Here is a 15,016-nt window from a genome sequence, read left to right as displayed (position 1 = left end):
ATCTATTAGTATGAAATGGATTCTCTTTGACGCGCGTAAAATGACAGTGTTTGTATCACGAGTGCTGGATCGCCCACGGTCGAGATGAAACGCCACAGCATCGAGAAAAATGCATGTATACCGCACGACTAACACATCTCAGTGTTCCTTCTTTTCCTCAACTGTGCTAAAATCGCGCAATTCCTGTCTAGCCTCCTTTATGAAATGATCGAGATAACCAAGTATCCACGGTGTGGCTAGAGCCGCACAGGCCAGAACGGGGATAAGGAAACACGCAGCAGGAACGAGAGAAGCCGGTATAACGCCAAGATAGAGTTGTTCGAGAACGAGAATGAATGATATCGGTCGAGCAGCCGAAACAGGGAGATCAGGTGTGCGTGTGGGTGTGCGTATGCCAGTATCAACGACTCGTATCCTGGCGTACTTGAGGCGAGTAGTGGATAAACCCGTGCGCGATAAATGCGGCGTAGTGATGGAAGCATCGTCTATCGCTGACTGTTGCGGTAGTCTAGACAAACGGGTCAAGATCGCCTGAGGACTGTGGATTTCAAGCAAAAAATCCGCGGGGGACTGTAATAGCGACGCTCTGTGAATTGGGATTGGGATTGGAATGAAAAAGCGTGCGACGCACGGAAGCAGGCCAGGATAGACGTAGCGTAAACTTTGAATAGGACATCCAGTTTTCATCATCGAGATCTAGCGCTACCCAGAGCTCATGAAGGCATGAGAAGGGGTTCGCCGGATCAATGCCTGTCTCTGACTCGCATACCTGCTGCAAAGGCGTGTCGAGCAGAGGGGGATCTACGTTCCAATACCCCTGATTATTTTTGTAATTCAAAACTGGCCTGCACGCAGGACTGCGTCAAGACACCAGGAGCTGCTCCAAGCATCGTGTTCGAACTTACCAGCTGTCAACCGTGGTAGACGAGAAGTCGACATTGCTTTCCTCAGCGGCAAGGAAGTTGATAATTTCCGTGTTGGCGATGACTTCCTCGCAAATGAATAGCACAATAAGGGGCAGGGTAATGAAGGGGTGAAGCATGAGAGCAAACATTTACAATTCACGCTGGTTGGATGATTGCGGTCCCATTTAGAGTATTTGCCTCCGCTTGCACAGTGAGGATGGAGTCAGAGACGGGATTACGAGACCACTTATCAACTTCGATTTGATTCACAGTACGGCGCAATTGAAACGCGGAAAGTAAAGACGTATGTAAGATATGACTACCATGTACGACTGAGGGAGACCAAGAAACCTGCTTTGGCCAGACCAGGCAAAACTATCATAATTGGTTTATCAAAAAGGATGTTAAGGTACGCAGATAGTGATTTGCAATAGGTGAGGCGGTAATGCCGGTTGAAAATGAAAAAAAAAAGTATAGTAGAAGAGTAGAAAGTGATTATCTGTGACGAAACCATGTGGATATGGCATGTGAAGGAACGCAGACAACACGAGGGCTAGATACGAAGTATCCGGTTATAGCCTGTAGACCTTCAATGGTCATGTAGAACTTACCATGTTACAATGTCATGCGGGCAACGCCGTTGAGGAGATTATCCATGACGTCTCGGACTGCCCTGAACTTCATCACACCGCAACGCTCACTCTCAATGTGCTGGCACAATCCACTAAGGGAGACGAAATGCTTCCGGCAGGTATCGAGAGGGCACCGATAGACCTTCTCCTGGTGGCGAGGGCTATCCAAGTGACGGTTCAAGTCCATCAACGCCCGGTACTGCGTGTGACAAAGAACACATTCATAGGCCTGCCCGTTCCACGACTGCTCTGTAGCGATAAGCTTAATGTTGGCACGTTCGCCAGCAGTGATGAGTCGCGCTGGGTTGGTAATCACGTTCGAGCGATCATTGGCGCGGACCCAGTTGTCAACGACGCGTCGGTTGACGCCTGATCGGCATGAGCCGGATTCAAGATGGAGAATGAGTGCAGACTTGTTGATGAACCCCAAGCCACATCCGTTGAAGGGGCAGATAGTGTCTTTAGGGCGGTGTGTACTAGAATTCAAATGCTAGTTCGTCGTAGGTCAGGTTTTGCGCAGGCCTAAGAATGAAGTGAAACTTACAGAGTGAAGGTTGCTTGGAGTCTGGAAGAGTCTTTTGCACAGAACACAATACACGTTGGCGTGACTCTGCCGGTTATGCTCGTGCAAGCCTAATTCGTTCTTGAAGACTTTGTCACAAGAGCCACAGTAAGCGTGCTCATATTCGTAATGGTCCTGTAGCTCCGATGAGTCGTCGAAATGGATGTTGCAATACTGGCAGTAGTGATGGCGGCGGCTCTGAACGTAATGTTCTTTAAGTCCTAGCCGAGAGTCAAAGTCCTGTTGACAACGAAAGCATTCCCAGTGATTGGGGGAGTCTGTGAGATGCTGGTGGTAAGCAGGCCGGGAGTTGAAAGAGCGGTCACAGCGAGAACAGTAAGCCATCTTCTGGATAGCTATACTGAAAATATCTGAGTTGTTATAGGCGTGTTAGTGGTACCTCAAGAACTTATAGTGACTGTGTCGTCGTAATGACTCCCGATGGTTCTCGAAGAACGACAAAAGGTTGAGTGACTCGACTCAGACGCGAGTCGCGCTGGCATTTATAGTAGTGGTGCAAGGGGTCCCAGACGCGTCGGCGTCAAACAAACGTCAATTCTGCCACCACTGAACTGCTTGAGCTAAACGTCACACTCAATCCGCTCGCCATGTATTCTGCTTCCGCGCAAAAAGCCAAGAGACGCACGCATACACGTCCCGAGCTTACCGATGAACAAAAACAAGAGATAAAAGAGGCCTTTGAACTGTTCGACACGGACAAGGATGGCTCGCTGGATTATCACGAGCTTAAGGTAGCGATGCGCGCCCTCGGCTTTGACATGAAGAAAGCAGAAGTATTGAAGATACTACGAGATCATGACAAGAGCGGCCATGGTCTAATCGACTTTGAGGATTTTGCAAAAATCAGTTGAGTAGTTCAGCTCCATTAATTCTACTCAAGCGATGAGTCCGCGCCAGATCCCCAACACGCGTCTCATGTTTACATGATTGGATCTCCATAAAATAGGATCTCTCACGCCTACAGCGCCTTCTCTCGTGATTGCGCGCCCTTTTTGCTAACGTTGTTTACCTAGTGAGCGAACGGATCCTGGCGCGAGATCCGATGGATGAAATCCGCCGAGCCTTCCAATTGTTCGATGATGACAACACAGGAAAAATTAGTCTGCGGAATCTTCGACGTGTCGCAAAAGAGATCGGTGACCGATTGGAAGATGATGAATTGTGAGTAAATTCCATTCATTCTCGTTTTGGGGTGCAAGGTCTGCGAGAGGCACGTAGGCACTTCGTCCCAGTAACCCTTTTTCGTGCTCGTTACTGCATCGGCTTCCTTCTTTTGCATTTCCGCTTTTTCTTCACCGCCGTTTGGCAGTGACTGATTTGTTTCGTTCGTGATGTTCCTAATTTGCTCACCCCTTGTTCTTCCATTTCGCAGGCAAGCAATGATAGATGAATTTGACCTCGACCAGGATGGAGAGATTAACGAACAAGAGTTTTTCGCCATCATGACAGATGATGCATAGCTCTCTTCCTTGATGGTTGTCACCTCTTCCTATTTTCTCGAGTTGTATACTGTTATACCCGCTCTGGCTGGTTATTATCTATTAACTCCCAATTGTTTAGTAATATATTGCGATTGTTCTCTGTCTGGAACATTCACGAATTTCGTCCTGTGAGTCATTTTCTAACCAAGAAAGGCGCCCTCTTATTCGTAATATAAACAGCTGTGCCATGTTCATTAGAATCCCTCGTGTAATTGTACAGCTACCGGCTGATATGTAATACGCCGCTGAGTTATGTCTATTCTATGAATCCTTGTGACGCGGCCCTGGTCCCCACTGCGAACCACGATCGGGAGCCGTAAAACTTGAGAGACTGCCAAGAAGAAGCTAACAGGCTGCCGGACGGCGCAGCTTGAATTGATGGCACATAAAAACACATGCATTTATTGTCCACTCGTGGCTACATAGCCTTGATCATAGGGCCTATAATTCCCCAAAGAAGACTAAGAAAATAACAAAACCCGTAAAACAAAGCCCCAAAATAAACACCCGAGTAAAATACTTTACAACCATAACGTATGGCTACATACGCAGACTGGCGTTAGGATACGACTGAGAATGATGAGAGGTAAATAAAAATGCTGTCCATGATAGTGCAAGCGATGAGTGATAAGGATACAGCGTGGCGATGGAATGCAGGGATAAGATACAACAGGATTGGCATGGGGCATTGAATTTTCGTGGCAGCGTCGGTAGATGTCAAGAAAACGTTCGTCAAGGATGGCATGTAATCGGCGCATAGTGGGCGCAGTCTTCTGCAGCGAACAAAGACTGCTCTACGGATAGAACAAGAGCTCCGGGTAACTGAGAGCCGAGAGCGTGTGGCGACGATAGCGACATACTAGCCGTCGACATGGAGATGATGCGAAGGAGCGGGGCGAGAGTCACGAGAATGTAGGTGCTTTGAAAGTGGCGATGACATGACAGAGAAGCGAATGGCAGACATAAGCTAACCAGGACGACGTGTGGCAATGAGGACGCATTGTGACGGTCAATGCAAACATGGAAGGAACAAGAAAATGAGGGGTCATCAAATGAATTTCGGGTGCAGGAGATGAGCCGGGATCGAGAGATGGAAAAAGAGTCGTAGAGCGAGTAAGAGAAAGAGTGGGTCGAAGAACAATGACGCAATGGCCAGACCTGGCGAAAAGCCGACTACACCGCAGAAGAATATACGGAGAACGCGCAAGTCCTGCGCGTCCGGAATTCCGAACCAACGACAAACCTGAAGCCGTTGTCGAAATCACGGTGGATGCAATTAAATGTCATCCATCATACCCATCCTCTCCATCAACTTGGGAAGATCCTTATGGACTTTCATGTGTTGGCCTAGGTTATCGTGCCGACTAAACTCCTTTCCACAACCAGGGTATGGACATCTATGCGCTGCCGTTGTTGATAAGAACGATGGAATAGACGGTAGAAAAATTTAACTTACGCTTTTCATTGGTGTGGATGCTCCTGATATGTCGTTTCAGGTGCTCTCCTCTTGCGAAACACTTGCCACAACCGCTAATGTCACACAAATAGATCCGACTTCCGAGGGGGTCACTATAACCTCGGGCCCGACCGCTGCCGCCGGCATTATTCACAGTCGGCACGCGACGACCCCTCGACTTCTTCGTGAGGTTAGGGACTGGAACGGGAACAGGGAGGGACCGTGCGTTCTTGCGAGACTTTCCTACCTGAGATGACAAGCCTGGCGTCAAAGTGGAGGCAGCAATAAGAGGTGACTTCGCAGCACGCTTTGGTGCAGGCTGTGGGAGTCCTGAGCCATAGGGATGGTACCGCGCCGAATTCCTGCCGGAAAAAGATCGAGAACGTAAGCTTCGCGTGTTCTTTGACGTTGTTCGCATGTGGGGTACGAAGTCGCCGTCTCCATCATCATCCTGTACTTCTTCCGCGCCGTAATCATCGTCGTTGTCAAGGCCAACTTCATCAACACCGTCTGCGTCTTCTTCGTCGTCCAAACTGAAATCATCGTCTCTCTCGACAAGGAAAGTTTCACCAGACTGTTGCATGAAGCCCTGTGGCATGAAGTGACGCTTCCCTGAACTATGTCCACCATTGGAGCTGGACCCATGGTGATTAAAAGCTGCAATGTCTGGCTCGCCTTCAGCATCCTCATCCTCAGGTTCCGGTAGATCCGTGAACCCCATCACGGGTGATACCTCTGCAGGTCGCACAGTTCTCTGCTCCTGCAAACCCTGTGTCTGAACTCTCAAAGCCTGTCGTTGCTGTTCCTGTTCCTGGCACGTGCGCTCACAATCGCTGACAATGGATGATCCAAGATACGCTTGTCGCGGAACAGGCGCAGGCAGTACAGGCATGCTCATCGATGACAACGAATTGCTTTGGCTTGGTATATAGTGCATTACCAGTTCCGACATACCAGTGTTGTGCTGCCCAATTGGGGGTGAGCCTGATGCTGAGGACGTCAGGTACAGGGGTCCAAACATTCGACGAGTACGCACCTGTCTCAAAAAGACCATCGTAGATTGTCAAGCTGGTGGGCGAGTTGGAGATATCAGCTGGTGGGCTGTAAGAAGCTACAAGGTCGTTAATGCTTTCTACTTTGATGTTCTGACGAGGCTGCTGGTAGCAGGCATGCGAAGCTGGGGGGACCGAAGCCGGGAAAGCATGATAAGAGCTTGTGGCCGCCTGCGGCTGGTATGCAGCATCAAAATCCTGTGGATAAGAGTGTGCATCGCTCCCCACAGGATGGGTGAGATGAGCTGCGGGTGTAGGAGGAGAATCATACAAGGAGTTGCTGTATTGCTGAGGATCCGTTTCCTGCTGCGGTGGAGGACACAACGGTTGGAATTTCTTCGCTTCAGGTGAATAAGAATACCCCATTGCGACTGACAAGGGCATGGGCAGCGGCGCTGCGACAGGCTGCTTATACACCTCTGGGTTCTCGGCCACATACCCCGATAGGAATGCCCGTGGAGCGTGCGGGAACAAGTATCCAGTAGCGACCAGGTCATCGGTCATGATGTAGGGGTAATAATCATCACCAACAACATGCGATGTGTCGTTCTCCATTGAATCGATGGGAGGTTCGGGAAGCGGACTCTCGTTGGCCGAGGATGAAGAGAGCGGAGATTCAGCGGAAGCGGCTGAACTGTCCGACGGGAATGGGCTATAGTCTGGGAGTGGCTGGGGATATGGCGACTGCTGTGCGAGAGAGTAGTATGAATTGAAACGAATAGAGGGGGAGAAATGGCCAAGACTAGGACTAGACCTAGAATGTGAATGCGTGCGAGTGAAATACGGGGAGCTTGTCATGTTGACAGCCGCCGAACGTCCAGACTGTTGTCGTGGGGCTGGCTGATGGGGGAAAGGATAAGGAGCAGAGTCGAAATAAGAGGGACGAATATTCGAGTCCATTTGAATTTAAGGACAGAGTTGTAATACGGTCTTGCCTTGTCTGGAGTGAATATAAGCCCAGATTTATCTGAGGACATTAAAATAAGGGAATTGATTTGAGTTGGAAATTATTGGTCATACCAAGGACAATCGCCAGGTTCGCGCACAAGGCAAGCGGTCGCGTTCAGGTACCTTAAGCGGATGTGATCGTGTGGCTGTGAATGTAATTTACAATTGAGGGGGAAAAAGATCTGAGAATGGAACAATCGCGGGGAGCGCGTTGGTCGACGGCGGGACACCGAGGCCTAGAAAGTTGTATGGAAATGTGATCGAGGGCTGTGGAGCAAATTGCTGCCAGAGTGCACTGCTCTTCAAATGAGTCACGTCGTGTTCAAAAATCGTGAGTGTTCGTCAAATTGATGTTTCTGTTAGAAGCGATGGAGAACAATAAAAGAGTCAACTTCTGTCAATGAGTACCGCAGTTTCTGAGCGGCGATGAACTTGAAGGTGAAGGTGAAGGAGGGACAGCCTACGAAACGAGAGCAGATGATAAACCGAGAATCTAGTACTGCAACCTTAGTGCCACTAGTACAGCATAAAGAAACCTTGCACCGCCGACGAACCTGGTAGTGATACGGAGTCAAGAGAACGATTTAGCGAAACTCATTTGCGATCATAGAGAAGCCTTACCTGTGTACTATTGTTGATCCTACTTTGCCGGATTGCCAGTTCTTCGATGGGGATCTTTCGGTACCAGCTTTCCTTAATGGCTATCCTCTGGACGAGGTCCTTTTCAATCGAAAAGTATAGCCACATTATCCGAGTCATGCTCGGTGGTCATAGCACGAGGCTACTGAACACTTTTCGACAATCTTTGCTCTTTTGGAGAGCTACGGTTCTCAAGCACCGGCAGGCAGCAGCTACCATCTCAGGCTAGAGCCTGATCTAAGGTTTGTGCGGAAGCTCCGATCTAACAGCAGCTGATCTCAAGCCGTGAACGTTCATCTACGTTATCATCATCGTAACGGGTTTGCAAATCACACGGATGTTCTACCCTTTTGGCCCTCTCGAAGAGCATCTCTACGTCAGAGTATTCTTCGTGCTTTATTTTGCACAGGTAGGGATCTCGTGAGCTGCCTTCTATACTCACAGAGATATCGTTAGTTTAGGTACAAAGTTGTGCCTAAGCTACCTCAGGCTTCTTTGATCTATCTGTCGTCTACACCACTCATTTCCTAACGCGAGGCACTCGGCTCCCTGCAGCCTGATATTTTACTCCTCCCTGCAGCGTAAAACCTCTTTACGGTAGCTAATCAGTCCGTTACCCAGGAAAGGCTTCCGCTCCATCCTGTCACCGCATGTCAGTCGCGCCAGGGGTGGCAAAGCGACGTAAATCAAGAATTCCTCGAGAAGCTCCCTGAGAGTTTCACCTCGCACTTTCATATCTATGGATCGGAAATCCACTCCCGCAGGTCCCCACACCAACCGTGCTACTTACCTTCTAAATTCATACTGCGTTGCCGTAGACCTCACCATCCCTTTCCAATCACGTACTTCTCAATCACCCCAGCCACCCTGATTGCGGTGTGTATCATCTATTTATTGGCTTCTACGGGAAATTAGACCAGAATCTATTCATGGCACTTGACATGAACGACTACATCCCTGGGAATCACATTCGTATCGCGCCGCATATCGATTTTAATCGATGGTTTCATTTATGAAGAGGTCGGTTGGCAGGCGTGTGCACGCCATTGTGATCCTGGATAGAGACTTGCCAAGAATCAACAATGCCGCTCAACCTTCCTTTTTGCGGTTGATACTCGAATCTAAAGCGCCTGTTCTATCTCCATAGAGCAGGGGCGTTATGGAAATGCCCGCCAGACAGCTGAATTCGGCAAATCATTTTCTGACTAGCCATTTTGGCGGGAGCGAGTGTGCACGGGACGTAAGCGGACAAGGCCCCATCAGATAGCCATAAAATTAATTAAAATTCGAATGAGCATACAACTTGATCTGGAGCGACAGTCGGCAACTTTCATTTTAATACACCAAAGATCAGTAATAGACGACCCTGACCTTGTCTGCGGATGGATGATTCATCTGCGCGGTCTACAAGCACCGCAGCTGTCTAACACTTGTCCAACATAGTTCCGAGTTACGTCCGATTCAACAGGCTAAGAGTGGTGGCGCTATAGTTGGGACGGAGCGCCAACGATTATTAAGCGGAAACCTGTGCGAACTGACAGGTCATTAGCATTGTCGAATGGAATTAGAACTGAAGACCGGGGGAACCATGCTAATCCAATAGCTAGCCTTGCTGGATTTGTGCCAGTGGCAAGCATGAGTATGCCGTGCGGTGACTGATCCAAGGGTGATGTCGCAATAATCCCTGGATCCAAAAAGTAGCTTAGGTGCCGATTGACTGCGAAATTGACGTGAACGTCAGTGTGTGCTGCGTGTCCTGACGGTCTCAAATTCAATTACAGCCAATTGCATCTTGATTATTGATATGAATTTCAAAACAGCGAAGGCAATACTTGACAATCACCAAATACAGAAACCTGCTTCATGTTGAGTCAGCGTAACATGAGCGCCCGAACAGTAAATAGGCTCCCTTAACTTACCAATATATTCCAAAAACATAAAATCGCCGTATTGCCATTAGGCAAGTCGACACGTTCTTTGGAACACTATAATAACTGTGCGGGTTGACTCGGAGAGGAAATAAGGACAATGCCGAAGCGCATGACTTCACAATCAGTCGGCAGGTCCCGACGATGTGATTCTTTGAGAATTGCTACATTAGCAAATGCATACATTAGTAGTGTGTGGATATGGAACAGCGGAGAACATACACAACGATTCTAGCGAGTGTACGTGCATAGCCTCGAAGAAATAACCTTATCGTGAAGCACGCATTCGAGAAAAGTGACTGGCAAGCAGGCAACGTCACTGTGGCCTTGAGATGAGTTAATGGCTTGTGGCTTCAGTTCCCAGTACCAGATGACGCCCCATCGTCCATGGGAAGGTTGACACATCCCATCAGTCGATGCCGCGGATGTGCGAAAACCAACAGGCACTGTTCATTTGTAGACACCAAGACACGCTGTTCAGGTTGGATCCGGCCAGTGGAGCTATGGATGAGAACGTTATTAATAGTAAAAAAACAAGGAAAACGGCGATTTAAAGAATCAGGGAAGTAAGCACCGGTAAGTGAACGGAGAGTATCGCGACGATGTCGTTTACTTGGACAGCCCGTTGTAGACGCGAGTGCGGAAATTGGGAATAAATACATCGCCTTGAGACTGAGTCGCGTCAACAACTTAAAGATTATCATCACAATACGTACATCCTTGAACACACAATCTAGGCCAAGATTATCCGAAACCAAAGCTACGAAGGGGCGTGCCAAACGAAGCTGGTAGCTGCCACATGACGGTAAAGGCAAATTATTACTTCAGTTCGGCAACTGCTGAGACAAGGCAGGAAATAGAGAGTGGATCTTGTGGAGGCGTCAACAGGCGCTTCAAGTGCCCAGCAGTAGTGGTCCCGATACACCTGCAGCAGAGCAGAGGATGCCTATATTGGTAAATCTGGTAAAAGTGGGAGCTAACACCGAGTACCCTCCCAGTGTATTAGTATGAAGATCACTGGACTCAAAGCAGAGTTAACGCAGAACGATATAGTATAGACGTTAACAGCGTCGCCCGCTGTGCACCGTAGTGATCATGACGGCCCTGGACTATGATACGAGTGGTCCATGGACCGTCACGGTTGAACACGTGGATAGGGCTCGATCGTGTGAACGGGGTAGTTTGGCAAAAAAACAACGAAGGACCCCTGTCCGAAATCCCCTACGCCAGAGTTCGTTTGCAAGGAAATTTTGTTGGTTTGAAAACACAGTTCAACGCTGCTTTATACCGTAGAATTAGTCTTTAACAGCATTGGATAAATCTTGTCGAAGAGGTGAGCAGTCGTCGTCTCCGAAAAGCCCCTTGTTCTCATTCTCCCATCAGGCGTCGCAAAAACGATGGAAAGCCCTGAATCTCAATTCAACCAATCTCCCGGAGCTCTATCAACACATTTACCAGACGACGACACTCTAGTAGACCTTAATCAACCTAATAATTTGGTCAGTATCTTTTTTTGCTTTATATTCCGTTATAATATTTACCAGGATAACGCCACTCTTTACATTCCATTATAATCCCTTACAGGACTCTCTACATCTTTCAACCGATTCAAATCCGAACTCTCGAAGAGTAACGCGTTCCCAAACAACAGGTCGTCCAACCGTTCGTTGGGGAAAGCACGGCAGAGGTGACCCCCCAGACACGCCATATAGAGGATCTAGTGCTTCTCTCAAACGATCCTTCGACGCGCGGGCAGTCGACGACGAAACTGACGTCGAGGCAGATCAAGACCCAACTTACGTGCCATCGAAGCTTCTCAAGATGGAACCTACCGTGTTGATCCCGGAATCGTCTCCCGGTTCAATGGTTGAGGATACCCCTCAGTTAAAGGAAGTCACGCCTCCATTCGAACCCAGTGGCACCCCAATGCCCGGGGAATATACTTTCCTTGACGCTTCCTCTTCCTCATTTACTTCTGAACGTCGTGGACCGAGGATACGCACGGCCCCCCCTATTCCCGTTCCGAACCTGACAAAAAAGAGTCGCGGTCGCCGCGTCCCTACCGCCGGCGACGATGCCGCAGTAGAAGGAGAAGCAACTGAGGGACGTAAGGGACGCGTTTATGTCTGCAAAGTGGAAGACTGCGGCAAGTGCTTCAGCCGTGGAGAGCATCTCAAACGGCACATCCGATCTATTCATACACATGAAAAACGTGAGCCTCTTTGTTGCATCATCGCATCTCCGGACTTTGTTAATAATATCCGTCACGATCAGCATTTGACTGCCCTCACCCCACGTGCGACAAACGTTTCAACCGGAATGATAATTTGCTTCAACATCTACGTGTCCACAAGGGTGACAATTCTTCTCAGACATCCGTCGATTCCGTACATCCGGCTACCACCGCAGAGTCTACTCCTGATGACGGCAGTCCCTCTGCAGCGGCTCAGCGCGCCTCTTCATCTAAGACGAGCAGCACCCGCAGAGCAGTCCGCCCAGCACGTAAGACTAAATCGGCTGCGTCCACCCCACCGATCCATCCGGCACGTCTTGCTGCTTCACGAGCAGCGAGCCGAAGCGCTCCTCTTACTCTTCCACGCACCTACTCTCTTCCTCCGCTTACCTCTTTAACATCTTCCTATCACGGCCCGGCTGCCGCTGGCTTCATGAACAATACCAACATCGCAGTCTCCTCCCTCCGGACTGTAATGGGTGAGGAGGCTGAGGAGACAGATCACGAACAGGAGGAAACAGAAGTCTCTGAGGATGAGGGTCACCATCGTCAGACAACACACAGTCTCAGCGACCTCCGCTCGATGTACAACTTCCGCAACGCTTTCAGTTCCGCTCCCCTGGTGCCTAGGAAAGACATGGCACGCGGTAACAGTGTACCTGCTGATGAACACCTAGATAGCACACCTGTCTCTGCAGGACCTGGACCATCTTCTAGTCCTTCGCCTTCATCCATGTCTCGTGAAGGTTCTGACGAAGCCCACAAGTCAATTCCGCATTCTCCGCCAACCGCGCAGCCTAAATCCAATGACAACTGTTGATATTCCCGCATCCTCGTCCAATGAATCGTCGCCGTGGATAACGTTGATTGCCTTATATGTTGATCATTCTCATCGGTCGTTGTCTTGTATGTGTCTTTCATGTCGCCTGTCTCTCATTGATGCTTTGCGTTTACAAAATTGATTTAATATTGATCTCGTATTCCTTTATCCTCTTTGTCGTTAAAACTTGTCTTCGCGTTTTTGTCCGCGTTCGATTGAACCAGTTCTTGATTTCCTCTTCTATGCCCTCTGGATCCGCTTAGCTTCACACACTTAGTTATCTGGTCTCTATAGCCCTAATTGCGGGTACGGTTCGCATCGCCTGCCCTGTCTTGGTCATGTTTTTTCTTGCGATACCTGGATAGTTGTAGTACAAATTGTTTGGACAACGCTATAGTTTGGATACAGGATGACCAGGTAGTCCATCGTGAGTACATTGATTACAAGAGATAAATGCATATGCACGAGTATCGAGGCAAAGTGAACGTGATATTGATATTGTATAGTTCCATAGTATCGCATATATATGCTTCCGATCGCGAATGGTCAATTAGTGACTGTTTCAGACATGTGATCGTACTTCAAGCCCATGCAATAATATCCTGCTCTGTAGGGCCAGTGGGAACATCGGACGCGGCGAGGTTACACTGGTGGAATGCGCGAACTTGATCGGGCTTGAAAGCACCGACGACGGTGTGAAGCAAACCGCGGTTGTGGAATAAGACGAGATCACGTTCCTTCCAATCGTGTGGATACACCAACTAAGCAGTCGTATCAGTTCACATAGAGAAAAAGAAAGCAAAAATAATACTCCGGGGGCAATACCGGGCCGCTGCATCGAGTGCAGAAGTTCGCGAACCTTCCCAAGGTCCTTGATATGTTCTCCATCGGGGTATAAAGCACCCTCACGGGAAGCGCCAAGCGGTAAGGGTTTCACGATAAGTTCTTGAGCACCGCAAGGATGCACTTGGAAGTGTAGTTCGCCTGTGACAGGGTTCTTCCAAAGCTAAGCGTGCTCAGCTTTTTTAAACTCATGTCCGCGGAATGGAAGTAGGACGTACAATAGGCAGCGTTTTAATTTTCGATTGCTCCCACTCTGGAAGTTCGCTCAGAGGCAATTCTAGACCTTCGTTCACAATTCCTAGACCGTCCGACTTCGCACGGGCAGGTGCCATCCAGACGTAAGGGTGGGGTGCGTACCGAACAGAAGTCCGAACGGCAAGGCTCTTCAACTCAGGCGGCAAGATCTGAAACATCTTCTTTCCTGACACAAAAGCTGTGGTCCCGAGAGGCACAGATAGGATCTCCCCGGATGGATCATCGTCGTCGCTGTACCTGACAGTTTGCCTATCACCCCCAGGCACAGTGATGCCGTAGAGGGTAGTCGCACGAGGTGGATTGTAATCGTACAACGCAGCATCTATGTGCCAGCGATAGAATCTGGTGATGCCCAGGGCCTCGTTTTCAGGAGAGACACGGGTCTTGTGGAAGGTTGTATGCGAGGGGTGCTTGAGAGCAGCAGATTCAAGGCCTTCATGGTTGTAAACCATCCCGTTGCCAATGAGTTGAACTTGGGGCACCCGGGGAATCGTCTTAAGATCTGGATGAAGGATAGACTTCTTAGTTGACTGCGTCTTGTTGTTACCGTGTCCGTATGATTCGGCCTCAGGATCAAAAGCCTATCTGAACCTGAGAACGGCATTGAAAGATATGTCAATGAATTCGCCTACCTTCGTTAGAACATACTGTTGTTCCGGTGTCAGTGCAACATCTCTGAATAGCAGAATTCCATGCTGCGAAGTACATAAGTCAAGTGCACCGGGTCAAGATCCGAGACCTACAGTGTACAAAGCTGTCTCGATCTCCTTGAATTGCTCAGGAGTTAGTTCGCCAGGCTTCACGCCCTTGACTTCCCGACCAAAATCGGGGTCAAAATCAGTACGACTGGCGGTGACGGGGAGGGGGATTGGTGCTAGTTCGATAGCCATGTTGCGTTCAAAATCAGATATGAGAATGCAAAGTCAAGTCGAGCAGAAAGATGGTTGATCCGGCCTTATCTTCATTACAAACATGTCGCCGGCCCGAACCGGCGCCGAACGTGAAGTATTAGGAGCGGGACCAAAAGTAGCGACGAGTGTATTCAAACCTGCGGGAGGGCCTGGGCAACCAAGGATTTATGTAATTATGATATGTCCAGATGGACAAATTAGGATATATATAGAGTTATTTCTCGTCACAGCCGTGTCACGGGTGGCGCGTCACGGGAGGCGCGGTCCAGGCATGCGGACCAGCTACGCCCGTCAAGTTGCCGTTAAGCACTATAATATCGGTTTGCCCCG

General features: G+C 49.1%; 7 protein-coding genes across 7 annotated transcripts; 3 read left to right on the top strand and 4 right to left on the bottom strand.

The window, feature by feature from the left end:
* Positions 1-138: 138 nt before the first annotated feature.
* F5891DRAFT_1186181 (uncharacterized protein) lies at positions 139-1,042 on the bottom strand (the record flags this gene model as incomplete). Its single annotated transcript, XM_041366662.1, has 3 exons — positions 139-570; positions 632-845; positions 906-1,042. The coding sequence occupies 3 exons, from the start codon at positions 1,040-1,042 to the stop codon at positions 139-141; spliced, it is 783 nt and encodes a 260-aa protein (XP_041228119.1).
* An 87-nt stretch (positions 1,043-1,129) lies between these two features.
* Positions 1,130-2,644, bottom strand: F5891DRAFT_1022069 (uncharacterized protein). Its single transcript, XM_041361221.1, has 2 exons — positions 2,082-2,644; positions 1,130-2,027 (listed from the first exon to the last, which is right to left on the bottom strand). The coding sequence occupies exons 1-2, from the start codon at positions 2,442-2,444 to the stop codon at positions 1,521-1,523; spliced, it is 870 nt and encodes a 289-aa protein (XP_041228118.1). The 5' UTR covers positions 2,445-2,644; the 3' UTR covers positions 1,130-1,520.
* F5891DRAFT_1022067 (Ca2+-binding EF-hand protein) lies at positions 2,645-3,873 on the top strand. The gene is made up of 4 exons (XM_041361220.1): positions 2,645-2,966; positions 3,134-3,281; positions 3,493-3,729; positions 3,782-3,873. Exons 1-3 carry the CDS (start codon positions 2,708-2,710, stop codon positions 3,578-3,580), a joined length of 495 nt encoding a protein of 164 aa, XP_041228117.1. The 5' UTR covers positions 2,645-2,707; the 3' UTR covers positions 3,581-3,729; positions 3,782-3,873.
* On the top strand, positions 3,533-3,873 carry F5891DRAFT_1022066 (uncharacterized protein). Its single transcript, XM_041361219.1, has 2 exons — positions 3,533-3,729; positions 3,782-3,873. Exons 1-2 carry the CDS (start codon positions 3,593-3,595, stop codon positions 3,837-3,839), a joined length of 195 nt encoding a protein of 64 aa, XP_041228116.1. The 5' UTR covers positions 3,533-3,592; the 3' UTR covers positions 3,840-3,873.
* Positions 3,874-4,877: 1,004 nt separating this feature from the next.
* Positions 4,878-5,475, bottom strand: F5891DRAFT_948884 (uncharacterized protein; the record flags this gene model as incomplete). The annotated part of the gene is made up of 2 exons (XM_041374832.1): positions 4,878-5,005; positions 5,058-5,475. The coding sequence occupies 2 exons, from the start codon at positions 5,473-5,475 to the stop codon at positions 4,878-4,880; spliced, it is 546 nt and encodes a 181-aa protein (XP_041228115.1).
* Positions 5,476-10,803: 5,328 nt separating this feature from the next.
* F5891DRAFT_142044 (uncharacterized protein) lies at positions 10,804-12,958 on the top strand. The gene is made up of 4 exons (XM_041370638.1): positions 10,804-10,957; positions 11,008-11,123; positions 11,209-11,836; positions 11,899-12,958. Exons 2-4 carry the CDS (start codon positions 11,022-11,024, stop codon positions 12,675-12,677), a joined length of 1,509 nt encoding a protein of 502 aa, XP_041228114.1. The 5' UTR covers positions 10,804-10,957; positions 11,008-11,021; the 3' UTR covers positions 12,678-12,958.
* Positions 12,959-12,967: 9 nt separating this feature from the next.
* Positions 12,968-14,812, bottom strand: F5891DRAFT_141962 (Clavaminate synthase-like protein). The gene is made up of 5 exons (XM_041370637.1): positions 14,519-14,812; positions 14,408-14,470; positions 13,739-14,356; positions 13,489-13,683; positions 12,968-13,438 (listed from the first exon to the last, which is right to left on the bottom strand). The coding sequence occupies exons 1-5, from the start codon at positions 14,663-14,665 to the stop codon at positions 13,259-13,261; spliced, it is 1,203 nt and encodes a 400-aa protein (XP_041228113.1). The 5' UTR covers positions 14,666-14,812; the 3' UTR covers positions 12,968-13,258.
* Between the last annotated feature and the right edge of the window lie 204 nt (positions 14,813-15,016).

Source organism: Suillus fuscotomentosus (assembly GCF_016647785.1).
Source record: "Suillus fuscotomentosus strain FC203 chromosome Unknown F5891scaffold_16, whole genome shotgun sequence".
In the NCBI taxonomy this organism is placed as follows: Eukaryota; Fungi; Basidiomycota; class Agaricomycetes; order Boletales; family Suillaceae; genus Suillus; species Suillus fuscotomentosus.
The sequence above is the reverse complement of the archived record's forward strand: the minus strand, read 5'-3'. Positions and strand labels throughout refer to the sequence as shown.

What these genes read in the sequence shown, in the direction of transcription:
- F5891DRAFT_1022069 (XM_041361221.1), bottom strand. Translation starts at nt 2,444, where the DNA reads ATGGCTTACTGTTCTCGCTGTGACCGCTCTTTCAACTCCCGGCCTGCT. An exon ending in CTCCAAGCAACCTTCACTCT is followed by an intron (nt 2,028 to 2,081) that starts GTAAGTTTCACT and finishes ACGACGAACTAG; the next exon opens with CATTTGAATTCTAGTACACA.
- F5891DRAFT_1022067 (XM_041361220.1), top strand. Translation starts at nt 2,708, where the DNA reads ATGTATTCTGCTTCCGCGCAAAAAGCCAAGAGACGCACGCATACACGT. An exon ending in TGAGGATTTTGCAAAAATCA is followed by an intron (nt 2,967 to 3,133) that starts GTTGAGTAGTTC and finishes TTGTTTACCTAG; the next exon opens with TGAGCGAACGGATCCTGGCG. An exon ending in CGATTGGAAGATGATGAATT is followed by an intron (nt 3,282 to 3,492) that starts GTGAGTAAATTC and finishes TCCATTTCGCAG; the next exon opens with GCAAGCAATGATAGATGAAT.
- F5891DRAFT_1022066 (XM_041361219.1), top strand. Translation starts at nt 3,593, where the DNA reads ATGGTTGTCACCTCTTCCTATTTTCTCGAGTTGTATACTGTTATACCC. An exon ending in ACATTCACGAATTTCGTCCT is followed by an intron (nt 3,730 to 3,781) that starts GTGAGTCATTTT and finishes TAATATAAACAG; the next exon opens with CTGTGCCATGTTCATTAGAA.
- F5891DRAFT_142044 (XM_041370638.1), top strand. Translation starts at nt 11,022, where the DNA reads ATGGAAAGCCCTGAATCTCAATTCAACCAATCTCCCGGAGCTCTATCA. An exon ending in TTAATCAACCTAATAATTTG is followed by an intron (nt 11,124 to 11,208) that starts GTCAGTATCTTT and finishes AATCCCTTACAG; the next exon opens with GACTCTCTACATCTTTCAAC. An exon ending in TATTCATACACATGAAAAAC is followed by an intron (nt 11,837 to 11,898) that starts GTGAGCCTCTTT and finishes CGTCACGATCAG; the next exon opens with CATTTGACTGCCCTCACCCC.
- F5891DRAFT_141962 (XM_041370637.1), bottom strand. Translation starts at nt 14,665, where the DNA reads ATGGCTATCGAACTAGCACCAATCCCCCTCCCCGTCACCGCCAGTCGT. An exon ending in TCGAGACAGCTTTGTACACT is followed by an intron (nt 14,471 to 14,518) that starts GTAGGTCTCGGA and finishes TGTACTTCGCAG; the next exon opens with CATGGAATTCTGCTATTCAG. An exon ending in AAATTAAAACGCTGCCTATT is followed by an intron (nt 13,684 to 13,738) that starts GTACGTCCTACT and finishes GAGCACGCTTAG; the next exon opens with CTTTGGAAGAACCCTGTCAC.